This window comes from Hemitrygon akajei, chromosome 8 (genome assembly GCF_048418815.1).
Source record: "Hemitrygon akajei chromosome 8, sHemAka1.3, whole genome shotgun sequence".
Lineage (NCBI taxonomy): Eukaryota > Metazoa > Chordata > Chondrichthyes > Myliobatiformes > Dasyatidae > Hemitrygon > Hemitrygon akajei.
The window spans coordinates 141,303,596-141,326,698 of NC_133131.1; the positions used below are offsets into that span (position 1 = coordinate 141,303,596).

The 23,103-nt window shown below is 40.9% G+C and overlaps 1 protein-coding gene across 8 annotated transcripts in view; it reads right to left on the minus strand.

The window, feature by feature from the left end:
- Window positions 1-23,103, minus strand: part of znf438 (zinc finger protein 438) — a 263,069-nt gene that overhangs the window by 32,822 nt on the left and 207,144 nt on the right. For 7 of the 8 annotated variants that reach the window (XR_012100042.1, XM_073054776.1, XM_073054775.1 and 4 more), the window contains one exon: window positions 9,983-12,080. Coding sequence is in view for 7 of the 8 variants with exons in the window: in XM_073054776.1 (XP_072910877.1) it covers window positions 9,983-12,080 (2,098 nt within the window). In the remaining variant the exon portion in view is untranslated. Of the gene's footprint in view, window positions 1-9,982; window positions 12,081-18,099; window positions 18,245-23,103 lie in introns of all 8 variants that reach the window. The other variant, XM_073054779.1, reaches the window with a different exon arrangement.

The window sequence follows — 23,103 nt, forward strand, 5'->3', positions numbered from 1 at the left end:
ATAGAGGAGAATGGAAAAAGAGAGAGAGGGGGAGGGGGAGAGGAGAAATCGATGTTCATGGTGTCAAGGTTGGAGGTTACCCAGAAGGAATGAGTGTAGCTCCTCCAACCTGAAAGTGACCTCAACATGGCAGTAGAGGAGGCTATATTTCCATGACTTAAAATGAGTACATTTTTCAACTCTCTGCAGAGCCAAGATAACACATGCCTAAATCCCTCTGGGCCAAACAATGCTGTTTGAATCACTACAAAATGAAAATACTTCATATTTCTCCTTTCTTTGTTGATCAGTTTCTCAACAATGCTGAAATACATGGAATGGAGGTACAATTGAATGTGTACCATTCTGTCATGGATGATCTCCAATATCAAATAACTGGAGTTAAAAAAACATAGATGAATCTAGTCATTAGTAAGACTATATTATGTTGACAAGCAGAAAAAGTTTGCTAAAACTTTACAATTCTCCTCATATTAACAGACTATATTATTCATCTCAAGACACAAGGTATTTCCTTCAAATTATAAAAATGCGAGGTTTAGTTTGGCACTGATGCTCCTAATATCTTTCTTTAATATAATCACTGGGCTTCACTGGCTGAGCCAGATTTTAAATGCCCATTCCTGGTTAAGAAGGTGGTGGTAAGATGCTTTCTTGAACTGCTACAGATACTTCTTAATGAAGCAGGCAGACTTTAGGTGTCTCTCTTTGAAGAATTACAAATCAACATGAATTCTTGGATGAAACTAATGTGAGAAGTACAAATAAAATTCCTACTTGTTCTAACTGGTCAGATGAACATTTAGGCCATAATACGTTCAGTCAATGGAAAAGTTTTATAATTAAGGATCAAAATAAGTATGATTTCCTTTCTATTTACTTTCTCCAATAAGTAAATTATGTCACCAGTTTTTGTCAACTGAAACTGAGGGTGTTTAAAATAGACATTTGCTCCCAGGAAAATGTAAGGAACAGTCAATATAGCATCCATAAATATCATTACCCGGTGAATATATCTAGAAAATGTTCTGTCAAATAAAAATGACACCAGACTTGGTTGCGATTCTCCTGATGGAATAGCTGTCAGCAGTCAACATCTTACCCATCAAAAATAAACACTTATTAGACGGATTGTGAGGACTGTTGAGAGAATGATGAGGGTCTGTCTCCTCCACCCCCCAACCCCCCACTGTCCAGGACATATAGCAGTGCTCTCCATAATCTCTTAGACCTCCTTCTGTCAAGCTATTAGAGTCAAAGACAAGGACTGACAGGCTGGGTAACAGCTTCCTCCCACATGCTATGAGACTTTTGAACACCCTGCTACCACCCAGTACATTTTTTTTATGACAGACCTTAGCATTATATAGTTGTATATTTAACTATATGATATCTACACTTTTGTCAATTATTGTTATTATTTTATTGCTATATGGGATACTTGTACTGTGTTTTGCACCTTGGTCCCAGACAAATATTGTTTTGTTTAGCTGTATACATGTATACAGTTGAATAACAATAAACTTGAATTTGAAGTTGAATTTACACAAGATTTAGGGTATTGCTGGCAAAAACAGTAAACTTTCACACAAGAGTTTTGTCCTTTTATGACTCAATGTGGCACCCCCAGTTACGGCAAATACAAAGCAGGGAAACTTGCAAAACATGCAGATAGTGATAACCTGAGTTTTTTGTGTAGAAGCCACATCAAAAAGATTCCTAAGAAGAACCTATATGATTGTAATTAAATCTACACTCCTGAATTTGAAGTATTAATTTACTATCTTACTTAAGACCAAACATGTTCTTTGAAATGATACCAAAAGGTCAGAGTTGGATTTTATGGTTATATTTTGTTCACACATTTAGTAACCACAAATGAACAACTATTTGAAGCCAATTTATAACAAAGGACATTCATATAAAGGGCCCCAGCTCAACTTACCAATCAAATAGCACTATCCTGTCACACATTTTATTCAAAGATATAATTCTTTATTTTCAAGACCCCTTTATGATGAATCCTACATGAACAGAGTTGCTTCTTTTATCCATTTGCTTACTCTGTTAGCTTGGTGTCTCATCTTATCTCACTGCCTCTGCTGGCAAATATCTCCTTCAGCTACTAATTCTCCAGATTCTAAAAGTAGGGAAAGGGCTGGCAGATTGCAGATTCTCTGGGCTTAAACTAGTCATGTAAAATCAGATCATTACAGCATAGAAACAGGCCCTCAAGCCCATCTAGTCCATACTGAATTGTTGTTCTGCCTGGTTCCATCGACCTGCATCTGGACCATAGCCCACCATGCCCTCATGTACATATCTAAACATCTCTTAAATGTTGACATTGAACCTGCATCCATCACTTCCTCTAGCAGCTCATTCCATACTTGCACCACTGAGTGAAGAATAAAGTCCTAGCCTATTCAACCTTTCCCTACAAGTCAGATCGTCAAGTCCCAGCAACATCCTTGTAAATTTTCTCTGTCCTCTTTCAACCTTATTGATATCTTTCCTGTAGGTAGGTGACTAGAACTAGATGCAATCTCCACATTTGGTCCCACCAACATCTCATACAACATCAACAAAAAAACGAATTCCTGAACTCAATTGTTTGATACATGAAGACCAAAATGTTAAAAGATGCTTTACCGACCTATCTACTGTGAAGCCACTTTCAAGGAACTACAGATCTATACTTCCAGAATCCCTCTGCTCTACTATACTCCTCAGATCCCTACTGTTCACTGTGCAAATCCTACCCAGTTTTGACCTCTCAAAGTGCAACACCTTACATTTGCCTGTATTAAATTTCATCTACCATTTTTCCAGCAGGTCAAGATCATGCTGCAAGCTTTGATAACCTTCATCACTATCTACTACACCCCCAAACTTGCTATCTTTCACAAATTTGATTAAATGGTTTACTACATTGTCATCTGGATTGTTAATACAGACAACTATCAAATCCAATTTACTACCTCATCCTGAAAGTCAAGTGACTAAAATTTCTTGACCAGCCTCATATGCAGGAGATACAAAGTGCAATGCAGTTGCTGTGGTCAAATCAAGACGTACAAAAAAGCTGGATGAACTCAGCAGGTCGGGCAGCATCCATTGAAAGGAGCAGTCAAGGAGTTTGTCAAATGCCTTGATGAAGTCCATGTAGAAAAGAGCCACTGCTTTACTTTCATCAACTTTCCGGGTAACCTCCTCAAATTAAGTGTGTTAAAAATCACACTTAAAAGACTGCTATTTTTCCCTTGGTGGGCTTTCACCATTAATCTCTTCATGTGACATCCCCTTTTCTGTCCAGTGCCCAGCAATATACTCAGAAATGAAAGAAGTCTAAAGAGCAGTAAGTAATCAGATAACCAATTGTGACATCATTTTCTTAAACTAATGAAGTTAAAAGTCAGTATTTCTCAAGTTTTCTATTTATGAGATCAAAGAGCACACTCAATGATCAAGATGATTCACCTTCAAAATTTCTTTCCAGCTCAGTTGGGAAATATTCCATCTCCACTGAGACTTCAGAAATAGCTTGGTGTGCTTAAGAACTTCTACTGCAGGCAACCTGCATCTCAAACCCACATCCTGTTTCGACACTAAGACATATCTTTACAATAATTACCTTCCTGGACAAACAATAACATCCCAATTTTCAAAACCTGCAGCTCATTTTTATCAATGATATTATCTATGCTGAAGAGATATGGGAGGATAAGCTAATTTAAGCAGGGTCTTTTTGGTGAATAAAATTATGCATTTAACACCCACGTGTGCACTTTCCAGTGAACAACTTTCACCGCTGCTTGAGTCAAAACTAGGCAATTCATTAGAAACTCAACCTATGACTCTTTTCATCTATGTGATTCAATGCCACACCATTTGGAGAAGTCATCTGCCACAGCATCTACAATTCAAAATTCAGAAGTAATAATTTTTAAAATATGTAACACAATCCATACAAATGTAGACTTGCAGCCCATAACACACAAGGCCACGTCCCTTCAGTACAGCCTTTCAATCCAAACTTGCCAGACTGGCAAATTTTCCAGAGCACTGGATGTTATTCCTATTAATGCACCAAAACACTTTTAGTTCACACTTTTCCAAAAACATGCTTCATAACTGCAGTAATACAAATTATACATTATAACTTTTCTCTAAGTATTGCTAAAATTACCGACAGAACTTTTATAGCAGTTCAGTACAATCTCTGAAGCTCAAAGAGAAACTCAACCAGCACAATTTAGAGACTGTCATAGAAAACGTCAGCACAGAAACAGGCCCTTTAGCCCATCCAGTCTGTATAAAACCAATTTAAATTGCCTTTAAACTGCTTTGTGGGAGAAGCCAAAGCATGTTAGTAGAAGGTTGACTGGAGGCATATGACCAGTGGTGAACCACAGTACTGGGCCCTTTGTTTTCTGTCATCTATATCAAAGATCTGGAAGATAAAGTGGTTAACTTTGCATATGACACCAAGATTGGGGGTGTAGTGGACAGTAAGGAAGGCTATCATGGCTTGCAGAGGAATTTGCATCAGCTGGAAAAATGGCAGATAGAATTTAATGCAGACAAGTGTGAGGTTTTTCTTTTCAGTGGGACCAACCAGGGTAGATCTTACACAGTGAGTGGTAGGTCACTGGGGAATGTGGTAGAACAAAGGGTTCTGAGAACACAAGTGATTAATTAATTCATTGAAAGTGGAGTCATAGGTAGATAGGGCAGTACAGAAAGCTTCTGGCAAGTTGGTCTTCATAAGTCATTGTATTGAGTACAGGAGAGTGTTGAAATTATGTTGAAGTTGTACAAGACGTTGGTGAGGTCTAATTTGGAGTATTGTGTGCGGTTTTGGTCACCTACCTGCAGGAAAGAAGTAAACAAGGTTGAAAAGAGTGCAGAGAAAATTTACGAGAATGTTGTCGGGTCGGGGAACCTAAGTTATAAGGAAAGATTGAATAGGTTATGACTGTATTCCTTACGTAGAAGATTGAGAGGTGATTTGAAAGAGGTATATAATATTACCGTAAATTCCAGTGTATACGCCGAGAATTTGGCCCTAAATTTTGGTCCTAAAATTAGGGGGTCGGCTTATACACAGGGTGCCAACTTTGGAAAAATGAATACACGGAAGACAGGTCGTATTTATTGGCTGTTCTTGAGTTAAATTCGTTTCACTGTCGTCCATGAATTACTTGAATGATTTGTTTAAACTCACATCTAGTGGCTGGAGCACGGAGATCAAACCACCGAAGATGGCTGCAATGTCCGTATTTTCAGCTTTCAATGCTGCTTTTGTCTCACCTGACAAGTGTGCTTTGAAGACGTCCCAGACAAGTAGCGACTTTTCTTTCCCGAAACCTTCGGGACGTCGACACCACACCTCTTTAACCCACTTCAAGCAACCCATTTCGTCCATCCAGCAGCATTCTTGAACGTAAACAACACCCTGTGAGAATTTTCTGAGCAATCTTTGTTTTTTGTTTCAATCCAAGATCATGTCTATTCATAAATTGGGTGCACCAACTTCGCGTAGCTTTGAAATTTTTGCTGACCTCATGGTATTTTTCAGCCCATTTCAACGCTTGAACTCAAATCAATTCTCTGGTAACAATGTATCCGGATGATCGTTGGTAATTCACCCACTCTAAAACTTTTTCTACCAGTTCTGGCCACTGGCATGTTTTCCCGCAGTTTGCACACTTTGTCTTTGGCATTTCCCTCAGCGTGTCCGCCGCCTTTCTCCAATCTCTCACTCTCTCTCGTTTACACTAAACTTCTTAGCAGCTGCAGAATTATTCATTCCTTTAGAAAAATCAACAACCTTCAGCTTGAAGCCAGCATCGTATCGCATTCATTTTAATCTTTCGTACATGGCGGTCGCAAACTCAATACCGAGTACACATACTGATCCCACCACCCCGTGTTATGTTTTAACGAGATTACGATGGGCGCTAAATGGTTTCACGAGGGTTACAATTCTGAGGATTCTTTACCATTGGAGACCTAATCCAATATTTCCCTCCCTGATTTATTTATTAAGAATTCGCTTACAACACTCTACAATGTGTAGGCCTGTTTTCTCAGCAGGTACTGGTTCACAAACTTTCCCGGTTCCGGATCCAGCAAAGCTGAGTACCGCCATGTGAGATCTTGTGATCTTTTCTGGTTAAATCAAAAACCTGTACAAAAGAGGTCGGCTTATACAAAGGTAACATGAAAAAGGCACTTCTTTAACTTTGCAAATGGGGGATCGGCATATACGGTCTGAGGGGTATAGATAGGCTTTTTTCTACAGATGTTGGGTGGGACTACAAGCAAAGGTCAGGGGTTAAGGGTGAAAGGTGAAAGGTTTAAGGGGAACACGAGGGGAAGCTTCTTCACTCAGCAGGTCGTGAGAGTGTGGAATGAGCTGCCTGCACAAGTGGTGCACGCGAGCTCAATTTTAACTTTTAAAAGAAGTTTGGATAGGAACATGGATAGTAGGGATAAGGAGGTCTATGGTCCCGGTGCAGGCTGATGGGAGTAGGCAGTTTAAATGGTTTTGGCATGGACTAGATGGGCCAAAGGGGTTGTTTCTATGCTGTACTTCTCAATGACTCTATATTCCAGACCCTGGCACCTGGGAAACAATGTACCTTCCAGAAATCTTTTGATGGCTTTGGGCCTACACTTGCTGGAGCTTAGATTAAAGGGGAGGGGATGGAGATCACACTGAAACCTATCGAATATTGAAAGATCTAGCTAAAGTGGATGTAGAGATGATATTTACAATAGTGGGGGAGTATAGGACCAGATGGTACAGCCTCATTATAGAGGAACAATCCTTTAGAACAGACATGAGGAGGAATTTCTTTCATCAGAGATTCTGTGGAATCGTTTGCCAAAGACAATTGTAGAGGCCAAGTCTTTGGGAATATTTAAAAGTTTTTGATTAGTAAGGGTATCAAAGATTATGGGGAGAAGGCAAGAGAAGAGTTGATAGGGATAATAAATCAGCCATGCTGGAATGGTGAAAAACTTGACAGGCCAAATGGCCTAATTCTGCACCTATGTCTTACGCTCTTATGGTATAACATGTCTCTAAGATAGTGAGCACACATTTCTTTTTGCATTATCAACATTGTGATGCTTGATTTAATGAATGCCTTGTACAATGTCTGGGAAAATTGGTTAAGTGTTTAAAGTAATGAAAAAGAAAGGACTGTGGGAAGAGACTGAGGCAGTGGGAAAAGTTTTGAATTGTTTGAAGTGTGATTAATCTGTTTCTGCATGGCGGTTGTCCCTCATGTCTGACGATGACAGAAACCCTGTGTGGGTGAGTTTTTAAAGTGGAAAAGCTGTTGCACCGGGGCAGTTCCACTCTCTCAACCTCAGAAGTCATCCAGGTCCAGTGGTACGAACAAGCCTCACAAACTGGGCTCTATGGTTGCTGCAGTGGATGAATTCTGTGCCTGTTCATGCCCCTGGCTCTCCACAGAGTGTCACAGTACTGCCTTCCTGACTGTTGGATCTCCCTGTAGACCACATCTGCCCAGTCTGCCAAAACTGACTTTGCATGCTAGGTCAGGTATATCCCCATCTCACTGGGGTATGAGGTCGCCAGCAACCCTCGCCTTGTTTGGCACGCCTGTCAAAGCAGTGTACCAGAGTGTGGCCACTATTGCATGCAAACAGCTATTTGGAACCACAACTGAGAGCCAAGTGTCTGGTGAGGACCAGAGGTGAGTGAGCTGCCCCACAATGGACATGACAGGCCCCTTCAACAGAGATGCTTCCCTTCCCTGGACAACCCATACACCCCAATGTCTCCTTGGGGACTGTGACAAGCAAAAAGTCCCAACTGCCTCCACTCACTTCTTTCAAACGCTCCCTCCCTGTACGCAGTCCGATACCTCCTCAGAAACTGTGGCACGCAATATGTGCCAACAGTCCCTCTTGCTTCTATTAAACTCACTTTGCCTCTACACAATCTGAACTCTCCTCAGGAACTGTGGTATACAAATCTTACTCAGTCATATCAACATTTAAATGAATCTGCATAATCATTGTTGAATGAAGCTCAACATTAAATAGTTCTGCAACACTGAACTACTCTATTGATCTTTGGTAGAATGTATTTTTTATCTTAAAAACAGTGCACCTCAGTGAAGAATAGAAATCACCTGCAGCTCTCTCCGGAATCATTTAATTAAATAAGATTTTGCACTTCACAGTTCCACTCTTGTAATGCAAAAGGGATGGATGAGACAGAGTTTGTCAAATGTGTTCAGGAGACATGTGTGGGATTGAGTTCAAGGTCTTACAGCTATACAAGACGTTGGTCAGACCCCACATGGAGTACCGGGTTCAGTTCTGGTGACCTCATGGCCACCATATGGACCATATGAAAGATGTGGGTACTACAGAAGGAGCGCAGAGGAGATTTACAAGGATGTTGCCAGGATTAGAGAGCATGCCTTATGAGAATAGGTTGAGTGAACCTGGTCTTTTCTCCTTGGAGCGACGGAGGATAAGGGGTGACCTGATCGAGGTGTTTAAGATGATGAGAGGCATTGATCCTGTGGATAGCCAGAGGCTTTTTTTCCCCAGGGCTGAAATGGCTAACACAAGGGATCAAAGTTTTAAGATGCTTGCAAGTAGGTACAGAGAGGATGTCAGGGGTAAGTTTTGCACACAGAGAGTGGTGTGTGTGTGGAATGCACTGCTGGTGACAGTGGTGGAGGTAGATTCAATAGGGTCTTTTAAGAGACTCTTAGATAGGTACATGGAGCTTAGAAAAATAGAGGGCTATGCAGTAGGGTAATTGTAGGCAGTTTCTAGTGTAGGTTATATGGTCGACACAACATTGTGGACCAAAGAGCCTGTAATGTGCTGTTGATTTCTATGTTCTATGAAAGTTTCCTTAATCGGTACATAGTTTCCCAACTAGACTGCCACCAGAGGGTCATGGGCTATGGGAGAAAGGTGAAATGTTTAGAGACCATGAGAGGGAACTTCCCTCACTCTGAGGGCAAGACAAGCTTATTTGTATAGCACTTTTCAAACACAAGGCAGTTCAAAGTGTTTTCCATAAAACAAGATATAAAAATCAAACATCAAATGTCAGACAATATAAAGAGAATAAGATCACACATAAAAATAAAGAAATAAAAGTTACAGTGCAGAAGATTCTAATTAAAAGCTGCAGTGAAAAGAAAAGTTTTAAACCTCAATTTAAAGGAGCTTAAAGTTGGGCAGACTTCAGATCATCTGATAGGTTATTCCAGATATGTGGAGCATAATAACTAAAAGCTGCTTTGCCTTGTTTAATTTTGACCCTGTGGACGGGAAGCAGACCCACCCCAGACGACCTGAGTGCTCGATAAGGTTCATAATGCAGCAAGAGATTGGAGATATATCTTGGCCCTGGACCATTCAGTGCCTTATAAACCAGCAGTAATATTTTAAATTCAGTTCTCTGATGGACAGGAAGCCAGTGTAGTGATCTGAGAACTGAAGTGATGTGCTCTACTTTCTTGGTCTTAGTGAGGACTCTAGCAGCAGTGTTCTGAATGAGCTGCAGATGTCTGAGGAGTTTTGTTTTTTACAGAGACCTGTGAAAACATCATTACAGCCTACTAAAGCATACTAAAAATAAATGTATAGACGAGTTTTTCTAGATCTTACTGAGACACAAGATCTTAAACTCTCGCTATATTTTTAAGGGTAGTGACTGTGTGGAACGTGCTGCCAGTGCAAAAGGTAATTGTGGGGTTGATTACAATATTCAAGACAAATTTGAATAGCTACATGGATGGCAGGAGCATTGAGGGCTATGGTCCAGGTGCCTGTCATTGGGACTAGTCAGATTAATGGTTTGGCACTAACTAGATGTGCCAAAAGGCCTGTTTCTGTGCTGTAGTGTCCTATGTCCTATGATTGCAATACTGCCACAGAAACACACTTAATCATCAATCGACTTCTATATTACCTGTCTGATGGAGGCAAACAACACATGGTTTCCATCTGCTCTGACTTTCCACTTCGGTTGTTCTTATTTTGCATAAGCAAATTGTTGGAAGGCTCATCACTGATTAAGACCTTGTGGATCTCCTTCAGGTGAAAAAAGTAAACTCCAATATTTCCAAAAAGCTTTGCACAAAACTCGCAGCACATTAGCTTTTTCCGTCGTACTTCACCGTGACATCGTTTCATATGAGTGCTCAGGCTGCCTGAGTGACTGTAGGCCTTGTGGCAAATTCTACAGCAATAAGGCCTGGTTTTGGAGTGAATATTCAAATGATCTTGAAGATGATGTTTAAACTGAAATGCTCGATTACAAACGTTGCATTTGTATGCTTGTTCATCCAAGTGCTCAGGTGGATTTCTGCAGTAGATAGACGTGTTGGCAGCTTGCACAAAATTACCAATCTTACTTATTGTTGTACTGCTTGGTGCTGCCCCTGATTTTAAACTGTCATGGTTCTGCACTGCAACAATTCCTCCTGAGAATGCCAACGGGGCTACAGCTTGCATAGCAGCCACAGGTTTTGGCATGATGTTACAAAACTTTTTCAACACAGCTGCTGTTTTATCTGAATTTTTATTTGTCATTGTTTTTATATTTTCTTCTTTAACTTTGTAAGTGCCACATTCCTGAAAAGAAACACATTTTGTCTTCTCCTTTTCTTCCTGCACTTTGCTCAGATCACAGGTCTGAAACCTTTTTGTTTTACATATAACCACATTGTCTGTAACTTTTCTTTTCCTTGCTAATCTGTGCTTGAGTATATTGCTACTTGGCCTCTTTAATCTATTTATAATCACCTTTTTTGAAGTATGTGGACTAACTCTTTCTGCTGGTATAAATGTCAGCTGACTACGTGGTTTCTGAGTACCCACCCTGTGAAAGTCAGAAACCACACAAATATTTTTAGGCACATCAGTAGACTGATCATTTCCTGAATTTGCTGAGTGAACTCTAGACATGAATTGAGGAGATGATGCCACAGGAGCTTGATTTTGTTTGGGATTAAGAAAGATGGTGCGTTTTACTTGTGAGTAGGGTAAAATGGGAACTTTGCCTTTTGGAGCAGGAGAAGGTGCAATAAACTGAACAGAATTTCCAAACTGCATCATTGGCAAAGAACCAACAGATTGATTTTGCTTTGAGATAACAGGGGATTGTTGGTCTGATTGGACAACAGACCAAGATGAAAGGCTACATGCTGCTTTCAACAAATCTGGCTTTGATTTAAAAGAATCTTTAAATATCGCAGTGTTCAGCATGGATCTGTTCATGCTGGTTGAAACAGTACGAGATACTGTTTGGCTGATTTCACTGCTTTTCGGATTGTCAGTCTTGGAGGTGATTGAGTGTCCAACTGTCACATCGGCATCTCGGGGTAATGTGGCAGAAACTGTGCTATCAGCTGTTGCAATAGCTGTTTTCTCACCTTCAGTCAACAATCCTGTCTTAGGTGCTTCGACACTTGGATTAATTTGTGAGTGCCCAGGTACTGGAGTTGGTTGCACCTGTACTGACGTCACTTTCGATAGACAATGAAGATTACTAGGCTTTACCACTGCTAGTTTTGAGACTCGGCATTGCTTTGTGGCTGGTTTGGTCCAGAGGGACTGATACCGTGGTATTGGTAACTTCTCAGTAGCAGCAGCCTGAGGTGTTGTCTGCCCAAATACTACCGAAGACCTGCATCCTTTAGAAACTTGCGGCTGACCAGTGCAGGTTACAGTTGTCTTGTCAACTTTTAAAGATGCTTGTGAGGGAGCTGCAGCAACTTGTGACAACGCAACCAGTGAGTATGTTCCTTCTTTACCCACAATGGGCATCAGCGCATAGCTCCGAGCAGGCATGATAATGGGCTTTGGTGGACATTTATTGGACTGAATATCGGATGAGGTCTTGGATCCAGAAGAAATTCCATTGATGGTAGCAGATGGAGAGAGAATAGAAGAAGCAGGTGCCATTACCGGTGAGAGATTAACTTTTGGAGCAATGGTTCTGAAATGACCCTTGGCCTGTAAAGTCCTCTTCTGCACAGCCAAACCCGATGAAGATCCTTGTGCATCTATGGAAAGATGAATGTCACAATGAGTTATTTTGATTTACCTGACTAATACTGATTATTCCTTTAAGTTTCTTCAAATAATCACAGAAATATTACTGCATGGAAGGAGGCTATTTGGTCCTGGATGTGTCAGCTTAATGCAATGCAAGAGAAATGCATATTTTATAAGCTTTGTTCTCAAGCATTCATGTTCCTGTGATTAAAAATTAGAAATTAACCTGATGCAGAAGTTAAAATTAGCCATTATGAAATAATCACCGCAACATCACAAAAATAATCATCAAACCAAAGAATCTATGGAACTGACGGTCAAATTATTCAAATGTTCCTGGAAATCTAATTGTCAGATGTGCGGAAAAGGTACTTAATTCACACCCAACATCTCTTCAAGGTAGAAAAGTTCCTTACTTTTTTTTTGAAAATTAAAGACAAATTTAATGTTAAACCTTAAAAGTATTAGGAATTAAAGGCAGCACTTATTCTGCATGAAAAAATCTTCAAACATCAGCAGCTGAATAGCAGCCTCAACATGACTGCTAGGAGCTACACACTGATGGCTGTTGCTAGCAACTTGTAGCCCTGCTCTGGTTGTTGCAGCTCCTTTCACCAGCACATCTAAAGGTTAACAAAACCAGCATAATCCATTTTCTAATGCTGCGTTCCACCAGCATTTTGTGTGTGTTGCATAATCCATTTTAGTTGAGGAAACTGTTGGTCAAGAAACTTGGAAAAGCATCTTCTTCCTCAGTTCAATGTTCTTTATCTGAACCATCAAAAGAAAAGTAGGCATTAATATAAAGATTCATACTCATGGTTTCACATTAAGCAATGGACCAAGAACCCAGCTGACAATTCCTACAGACACTTAGCGATTTTACATGCATTCTCCCACCCATACAAATCTCACTCCCCAACATTTTTTGTAAAAATCACCCAGATGTTTTCAAATCAACATTTGCTCGAGGCAGAAAATCCTTCCTAAAACTTGTATCCTCACTACGAACATTTTTGACTAAATGGTTTGAATCATATCTAGCTTCTGTGTCCCCACAAGGAGGTAAGATGTTAGAAATGGGAAGTGTTACATTGGGTTGTTCAAAACAAATGCTGTGGAAAAAGTAGAAAAGAATATGAGAACTGAGGCATTTAGATGATGATAAAAGTTATCTCTGTTGAAAAAAATTTGGATTTTTTTCAACAGGCAATTTTGAAAAAGGCAATTTTCCATCTTGTCCCAACAGCAATCCCAAATCTCTTCAAGCATTTGTTCACTATCAACTGGTAAACAAAAAGCATGTAAGAGACAAAGAACTTGGCATGCTTGAATTTAAGAAAAGATCTCAAATAGGTCTGCAGAACTATAGACCAGTCATCTTTATAGACAATAGACAATAGGTGCAGAAGTAGACCATTCGCCCCTTTGAGCCTGCACCGCCATTTTGAGATCATGGCTGATCATCTACTATCAATAACTGGTTCCTGCCTTGTCCCCATATCCCTTGATTCCCCTATCCATAAGATACCTAGCTAACTCCTTCTTGAAAGCATCCAGAGAATTGGCCTCCACTGCCTTCCGAGGCAGTGCATTCCAGACCCCCACAACTCTCTGGGAGAAGAAGTTTTTCCTTAACTCTGTCCTAAATGACCTACCCCTTATTCTCAAACCATACCCTCTGGTATTGGACTCCCAGCCTCTATCTTGTCCAATCCCTTAATAATCTTATATGTTGCAATCAGATCCCCTCTCAATCTCCTTAATTCCAGCATGTACAAGCCCAGTCTCTCTAACCTCTCTGCGTAAGACAGTCCAGACATCCCAGGAATTAACCTCGTGAATCTACACTGCACTTCCTCTACAGCCAGGATGCCCTTCCTTAACCCTGGAGACCAAAACTGTACACAATACTCCAGGTGTGGTTTCACCAGGGCTCTGTACAAATACAAGAGGATTTCCTTGCTCTTGTACTCAATTCCCTTTGTAATAAAGACCAACATTCCATTAGCCTTCTTCACTGCCTGCTGCACTTGCTCATTCACCTTCAGTGACTGATGAACAAGGACTCCTAGATCTCTTTGTATTTCTCCCTTACCTAACTCTACACCGTTCAGATAATAATCTGCCTTCCTGTTCTTACTCCCAAAGTGGATAACCTCACACTTATTCACATTAAACATCATCTGCCTAGTATCTGTCCACTCACCCAGCCTATCCAAGTCACCCTGAATTCTCCTAACATCCTCATCACATGTCACACTGCCACCCAGCTTAGTGTCATCAGCAAATTTGCTGATGTTATTCTCAATGCCTTCATCTAAATCATTGACGTAAATTGTAAACAGCTGTGGTCCCAATACCGAGCCCTGCGGCACCCCACTAGTCACCACCTGCCATTCCGAGAAACACCCATTCACCGCTACCCTTTGCTTTCTATCTGCCAACCAGTTTTCTATCCATGTCAATGTCTTCCCCCCGATGCCCTGAGCTTTGATTTTACCCACCAATCTCCTATGTGGGACCTTATCAAATGCCTTCTGAAAATCGAGGTACACTACATCCACTGGATCTCCCCCGTCTAACTTCCTGGTTACATCCTCGAAAAACTCCAACAGATTACTCAAGCATGATTTACCCTTGGTAAATCCATGCTGGCTCGGCCCAATCCTATCACTGCTATCTAGATATGCCACTATTTCATCCTTAATAATGGACTCTAGCATCTTCCCCACAACCGATGTCAGGCTGACAGGTCGATAGTTCTCTGTTTTCTCCCTCCCTCCTTTCTTAAAAAGTGGGATAACATTAGCCATTCTCCAATCCTCAGGAACTGATCCTGAATCTAAGGAACATTGGAAAATGATTACCAATGCATCCGCAATTTCCAGGGCCACCTCCTTTAGTACCCTAGGATGCAGACCATATGGACTTGGGGATTTGTCAGCCTTCAGTCCCATCAGTCTACTCATCACTGTTTCCTTCCTAATGTCAATCTGTTTCATTTCCTCTGTTACCCTATGTCCTTGGCCCATCCATACATCTGGGAGATTGCTTGTGTCTTCCTTAGTGAAAACAGATCTAAAGTACTCATTAAATTCTTCTGCCATTTCTCTGTTTCATAGCTCATGGCTCCATAGTTTCCCCTGTTCAACTGCAACACTGACACCTCCGAGCTGCCCTTATCCTTCTCAAATTGCAGATAAAAACTTATCATATTATGATCACTACCTTTTAATGGCTCCTTTACTGCAAGATCGCTTATCAAATCCTGTTCATTACATAACACTAAATCCAGAATAGTCTTGTCCCTGGTCGGCTCTCGTACAAACTGTTCCAAGAATGCATCCCGTAGGCACTCTACAAACTCCCTATCCTGTGGTCCAGCACCAACCTGATTCTCCCAGTTCACCTGCATGTTGAAATCCCCCATAACTACTGCAACATTACCTTTGCCACATGCCAATGTTAACCCCCTATTCAACTTGCACCCAATATCCATGCTACTGTTTGATGGTCTGTAGACAACACCCATTTGGGTCCTTTTGCCCTTACTGTTCCTCAGTTCTATCCACACAGACTCTACTTCTCCTGACCCTATGTCCCCCCTTGCAAAGGACTGAATCTCATTCCTCACCAACAGGGCCACCCCACCCCCTCTGCCCACATTTCTGTCACTACGATAGCACGTATACCCTTGTACATTCATTTCCCAGGTCTGATCTCCCTGCAGCCATGTCTCCATTATCCCAACATCATCATAGTTACCCATTCGCACCTGAGCTTAAAGCTCATCTGCCTTATTTCTGACACTTCGTGCATCCAGAAATAGAATTTTTAGCCCATTTCTCCTCTCTCTGTTTGAATCGCTGTCTATTGTGCTTAACCCAGCTCCCCGAACTCCCATCGGGCTATACGCCCCTAGAATTTTGTTGTCCTTCCTAAATTTACTGATTCTTTCAACACATTTAACTTCATGTTCCATCAGACCATCCCTCTGTACATGTGTCCTTCTTATCACTTGTTCCGCCTCACCTTTCTCTACTACACACTTAATATTCCGGAACCGAGTAGTCCCCACCTGTCCTTTATTCTTCCTCTCGCTATCCTCTCTCACATTCTGGATCCCCGCCCCCTGCAAATTTAGTTTAAACCCACCCCCCCCCAAGAAGCACTAGCAAACTTCCCTACCGCTCCAGTTTGGGTGTAAACCGTCCCTTCGGAACAGATCCCACCTTCCGTGGAACAAAGCCCAATTATCTACAAACCTGAAGCCCTCCCTCCTGCACCATCCTCTCAGCCACGTATTAATCTTTATAATCTTTCTGTTCCTTGCCTCACTCGCACGTGGCACAGGTAGCAATCCTGAGATTGTTACCCTGGAGGTCCTGCTCTTCAGCTTCGCACCTAACTCCCTAAACTCCCTACGCAGGACCCCCTCACTCATCCTACCCACGTCATTGGTCCCTACATGGACCACAACATCTGGATTCTTGCCCTCCCTCTCGAGAATAACCTGCACCTGATCTGAGATGTCTCGGACCCCGGCACCAGGGAAGCAACATACCATCCGAGACTCCCGATCTTCCCCACAAAATCTCCTATCCGCCCCCGACTATAGAATCCCCTATCAATACCGCTCTCTTCTCTTCCCTCCTCCCCTTCCTAGTCGAGGGTCCAACCTCAGTACCAGAGACAGGACCACTGCAGCTTGTTCCTGGTAGGTCATCCCCACCAACAGTATCCAAAACGGTATACTTATTTTTGATGGGAACGGCCACAGGGGTGCTCTTCTCTCTCTGTCTGCTCCCCCTGCCTCTCTTGACTGTCACCCATTTGCCTACCTCCTGTCTTTTCAGTGTGACTACCTCCCGATAACTCTTATCTATCTCTGCCTCCCGAATGATCCGTAGTTCATCCAGCTCCTGCTCCAATTCCCTAACTTGGTCTGATAGGAGCTGTAGCTGGATGGTTCATTACGTGGCTCAATGGTAATATAACCTCCTCAGAAGCACAAGAACTTCCAGCAACTAAAAATATATGAATACTTAAAATAATGCCATGTGCAATGTCTATTGTATCTATATGTACAGCCTGATGACAATAAATTTGAGCTTCATTTACAAAATAGTAAACAAAGTACTGTGGAATCCGATTAACTGGGTCACATCGGGACCAGTACATTTTAGCTCAATTAAATAGCTGCCCCAATTAGCCAAACTTTCATAGAAGTAGTTAAAACGGTACAAAAAAAGACAAACCACCATTTAACCAAGTAACAAATTATATATTTAAATGAAATACAGGTTGAACATCCCTCATCCGAAATTCCAAAATCTGAAAACCTCCAATTTTGGAAATTCTTTTGAGCGCTGACATGACATCACAATTGGAAAATCGACAAGGTGCTGGGAAGGTTCCCAGGTATGTGTGGGTCTCTGAGCATCACAGGCAGTTCTCAGAACTGATTTCACAAACGTAATGAACAGAGGTTAATGAAAAATAGAAAAACACTCCATAAAGCATATAATGAAGATCTCGATGTATATTGAAAGAGTGGATATGTCAACGCCAATGTGAACATATGCCACTTAACAATATGCTGATCATGAAACAAGCAAAAATCTATCATGATGAATTGAAAATTGAAGGTAACTGTGAATATTCAGCAGCTTGGTTGCTGAAATTTAAGAAAAGGCAGGGTGTTAAATTTTTTAAGATTTATGGTGACAAAGTGCCTGCTGATCACGAAGCAGCAGAGAAATTCTCTGATGAGTTTGCAAAGATTGTCACTGATGAAAGTCTAACACACTGAATGGTTGCAGTGCATATGTGTGATGAACAACTATAAGACAGATTGCTTACTGGTAGTGCTTAAATTCAGAGTCAGAAATGATGGCGATGCCAAACAGCCACCGATAGTCCACCTGGACAGTCGAAGTAGTGATAGTTTACCTTTCCGATAATTCAACCTGCACATTATTGTTTCATGCAAAAAAAAATTAATCAAATAGTATATAAAATTACCTTCAGGATATACGTATAAGCTGTATATGTAATGTAAATGGATTTTGTGTTTCGACTTGAGTCCATTCCAAAGGTATCTCATTATATAGATGCTAATATTCCAAAATCCGAAATTGCCAAGCATTTCAAATAAGGGGTGCTCAACCTGTACAGAACAAATCAGAACATTACCAATACTACTACAGTACTGTAAAACTGTGTATTGGCTCCTAATAGTTATCGATGGAAGAATTCATTGACTGTAAGCTGCCACGTTCTTTTGATCGATCATGGACTGCCTTCATACAATCCTTTTGATGATTGCATCCTCCAAATCTTCATTTTCAGAATCAGAATCAGGTTTATTATCACCAGCATGTGTTGTGAAATTTTAATTGTGACATTCAAGATGATTGTCGATACCTTCATTTTCTTTGTAGTTCCTAACTTGTTAAAATAGTGAAACAGTTTCATTTTCACTCCCAGCCATCTCTGGCATCTCCAAGTCTGAATACTTGAAACTGCTGTGAGCAAAACAGTTCTGAATTGTCTTGCTGCTTATTTTGTACCAACAATCAGTGACAAAAATCACTGCATTTTGAACATGGTTAAAAAAGTTAAAGCAAAGAGGAAGGAAGAAAATAAGCTATCAAGGAACATTCTAAAAGAATACAAGGAGTCGTGACAGCACACATTTTAATTGTTAATTTTATTTCAAGTTATAATAACAAAACAAGAAATTGTAAAGAATTCATATTTGATCTGTCACACTCAGTGAAAAGAAAAACTGAAGTGGAAAATGGAGGCTGCTGAGCATGGAGAATAAAGAAAACTAATGAAGGGAATTTGGAATGGCTTGTTTCCAATGCATTAGCACCTTTGGACGATCAGTTGCAGAGGTGTCCATCGTGTGGATTGCATTTTCATTGTACTTCAAGTTACAGTGGTCCATAAACCTCACTTTCATTAGTGCTTTTGCATACAGGTATGGATAAGTAAAATAAGAAGGTGGCCATTAGTGAAAAGCATTTGCCACTGAAGAGAAAGCAAAGGAAATAACCAAGCAGCAGCTGTTAAATGACAAAATGATGAGATGGCCTACAGAGTGGAGGTGGAAGAGCTCGAGGCCTGGTGCCAGGCAAATAACCTCTTCCTCACTGTCAACCACTCACATCTCTCTTTATATTGGCGGCACAGCAGTTTCAAACTCCTGGGAGTACACATCTCACACAATTTCTCATAGTCTCAGAACATGTCCTACACAATCAAGGAAGTTCACCGATGTCTCTACTTCCTGAGGACGTTGAAGAGCACTAAACTCTGCACATCTGTATTCACATGCTTCTATAAGTGCACAGTGAAGAGCATTTTAATATGCTACATCACTGCACGGCACAGAAACTGCACTGAGGCAGACAAAGGTAGTCAGAACTGGCCAATGCATTACCAGCACCAGCCTACTCATTATCTAGGACAAACATACAGAAAGGTGCTGGACAAAAGAATCCCTCCCATGCTGCTCGTGGACAGTTTCTCCCACTTCCATTGGAGAGGAAGCTATGTAGCATTAATGCCAGGATCACAAGAGTCAAAAACAGTTACTTTCCCCAAGCAGTAAGGCTGATCAACACCTCTACCCACTAACCCAACACACCACAAACTCCACTGCCACTACTTTATCATTTCCTGTCAGAGTCACCTTATGTAGAATCAATTTTGTGCCTAGCATTACTTTAAGGACATTTAATCAATGTATGTATATAAGTTATCTTATGCATATATTTTTATTTAATTTTTATTATGGTGTTTATCTTATTGTATTTTTTTGTGTGTACTGCTAATGACATTAAGCAATCTTGAAGGCACTGAATTGATTCACAGGTTCATTTCACTTTAATTCTTGCCCTTTGCTTACTCATCTCCCAAACCAATGGAAGTATAATAAAAGAATCAAAAAAGAGAGGGGACCACACATTACAGCAAACATTCCCAAATCCACACCCTTCTCCACTAAGTTTGTCTCAGCAACTACTGGTATTACTTTATTTAGAGATTCAGCAAAGTAACAGGCCGTTCCGGCCCAATGAGCTCACACCATCCAAAATTACACCTATTGAACTACTAATCTGTACATCTTACAATGTGAGAGGAAACCCACACAGTCATAGGGAACGTATAAACTCCTTACAGAACGCGGTCGAATTGAACCCATGTCAATGGAACTGTAATAGTGTTACACAATTGCTACACTTTCATGCTCTATTATGTCTTCTCTAAATGGGGCTACTTGAAGCACTGGCAAGCTTTTGCCATATTTTCAAAGGTTCCAAAAGAAGGACAAAAGTTCTGATCTTCTGAACTACAAATCTGGAGGAATGTTGTAACCTATTTTACTTAACCTTTAAACATCACAAACTCCTGAAGCAAGAATAGCAACTTCCAGATCTTCCCCACAATACTGTTGTGTTTAGCAAAAGATTCTATTTATTGAGATACAGCGTGGAATAGGCCCTTCAAGCCATGCCGCCCAGCAATCCCCTGATTTAATCATAGCCTAATCACAGGACAATTTACGATGACCAATTCACCTACCAACTGGTACATCTCTGGGACTGTGGGAGGAAACAGAAGCACCTGGAGGAACCCCACATGGTCAGAAGGGGAACATACAACCTCCTTACAGGCAGCGGCGGGAATTGAACCTGGGTCACCTGTACAGTAAAGGGTTGTGCTAACTACTAAGCTACTGTGCCACTCTCAAGCATCTCTAAAGGTCTAGCTGATTTTCAGACTCTAGTGACCATCTAGTTTTTGCATAGCTTCACTCATTATTTGACAGTAAATTGTTATGCCAGATTCTGTTGGTTTTTGATACCCCATTCCTCTCCTTCTGGTCCTGTACACAGAGAAAGATATTTTCCTTCAAGCCTCTCATATTGATTATGCAAGTTATAATAAAATGATGTTGTGCACCCAGGAGAGAAAGCTATACAATTACTTCTAGTGTAATGTTGCTCGTGTGATGGTTAAAATTATCAAAGTGACTTCAGCAATTCTCAGTTATTCTTTTACTCTGTATTCATGGAAATGTTCTGATGTATATTATTCATTTATTATTGATAAATCATATGGTTTAATATGTAAAATAAATATAATCTACCATCATCTACTTAGTTTGGCTGGTATGTGGCACCTATCTACAACAGTATGGCATCCCTTAACTGTTTTCTGAAATGGCCAAGTAAGCCAGCCTAGTTTGGATATATGAGAGATAGTCAATAAATGCCGGCCTGATCATCTACATCTTTATTTATATATAAATAAAGGATTCCTGTGTATTTATTGCATCACCATTCTGTAATCCTGATGACTTATAATTAAAGCCAATGATTTACAGTAAATCAGACTCTGTTACGCAAATAATTTATCAATATCACTGTGACCACCATTCATTGTTTCATTAAGCTCATAGTTTGCTGAATCCTTCAGCCAGTATGGCAAACTTACCAGGGTATGCCTCCTGAGATAAAACCAGAAAATACTTTAAATACTGTTGTGATGAAATGCTAACTCTGTTTCCAACTCCATTGAAGCTGCTTGATCTGTTGATTAACTCCAACATTTCCAAATTATAGTTGAGATATGCAGAAACTGCAGTAGTTATCTGTGGACTTGCTTTTTTTTCTCTTCCCTCCCTCATAATTTACCACAGATAAGTAGAAATCTAAACAAAAAAGAATGGGGTGTCTGGAATGGGCATGGGCGGGGGGGGGGGGGGGCTACTGCACATTACTAAGCTACAGAAAGTTGTAAAATTAGTCAGCTCCATCTTGGGTACAAGCCTCCACAGTATCATGACATCTTCAAGGAGCAGTGCCACAGAAAGGGTGTGTCCATTATTAAGGACCCCCACCACCTAAAGCATAAGACCATAAGATACAGAACAGAATTAGGCCATTTGTCCCATTGAGTCTGCTCCGCTATTTCATCATAGCTGATCGAACCCTCCATTCATTGTCGCCATCAGGAAGAAGGTACAGAAGCCTGAAGGCACGCACTCAGCAATTCAGGAACAGCTTCTTCCCCTCTGCCATATGGACATTGAACCAATGAACACTACCTCACATTTTTAAAGAATATGTATTATTTGTTTTGCATTATTTTTAATCTACTGTAATTAACCTACTTATTTTTTCTTTCTATATTATGTATCACATTGGACTGCTGCTGCTAAGTTAACAAATTTCACAACACATGCCAGTGATAATAAACATGATTCTGATTCTTCACTCACCCTGGAACATCCCGACAGCAAAGATGCATACATGAGGATGCACTTTATCGACTACAGCTCAGTATTTAATACCATCATCCCTTCAAAACTAGTCAATAAGCTTCAAGACCTAGGCCTCAATGCCTCCTTGTGCAATTGGATCCTCACTTGCAGATTCCAGTCAGTTTGGATTAGCAACAACATCTCCTCCACAATCTCCATCAGCACAGGCCTATGAGCTTAGATGCCTGTTCTACTCACTTTTCACTGTGTGGCTAAGTATGCTCCAATGCCATACACAATCTTGCTGACAAAGCCACTGTTGGAGGCCAAATCAAATGTGGTGACAAATCAGCATATAGGAGGGAGATTGAGGGTCTGACTGAGTAGTGCCATGGCAACAGCCTCCTGCTCGGACTTGGCAAGATTTCAGCAGAGGAAACCTGAGGTCCATGAGCCCGTCTTCATCAGAGGATCAGAGGTGGAGAGGGTCAACAACTCTGTGTTATTATTTCGCAGGACCTGCCCTGGGTTCAGCGCATAATTGCAAAGAAAGTATGGAAGCACTTCTACTTCCTTAGGATTTTGCAAAGACTTGGCATGACATCTAAAACCTTGATAAATTTTATAGATGTGTACTGGAGAATATACTTTCTAGGTCCTGGTATGGAAGCACCAACACCTTTGAAAGGAAGATCCTACAGGGAGTGGTGGGTGCAGCCTGGTTCATCATGGATGGAGCTATCTCCCCA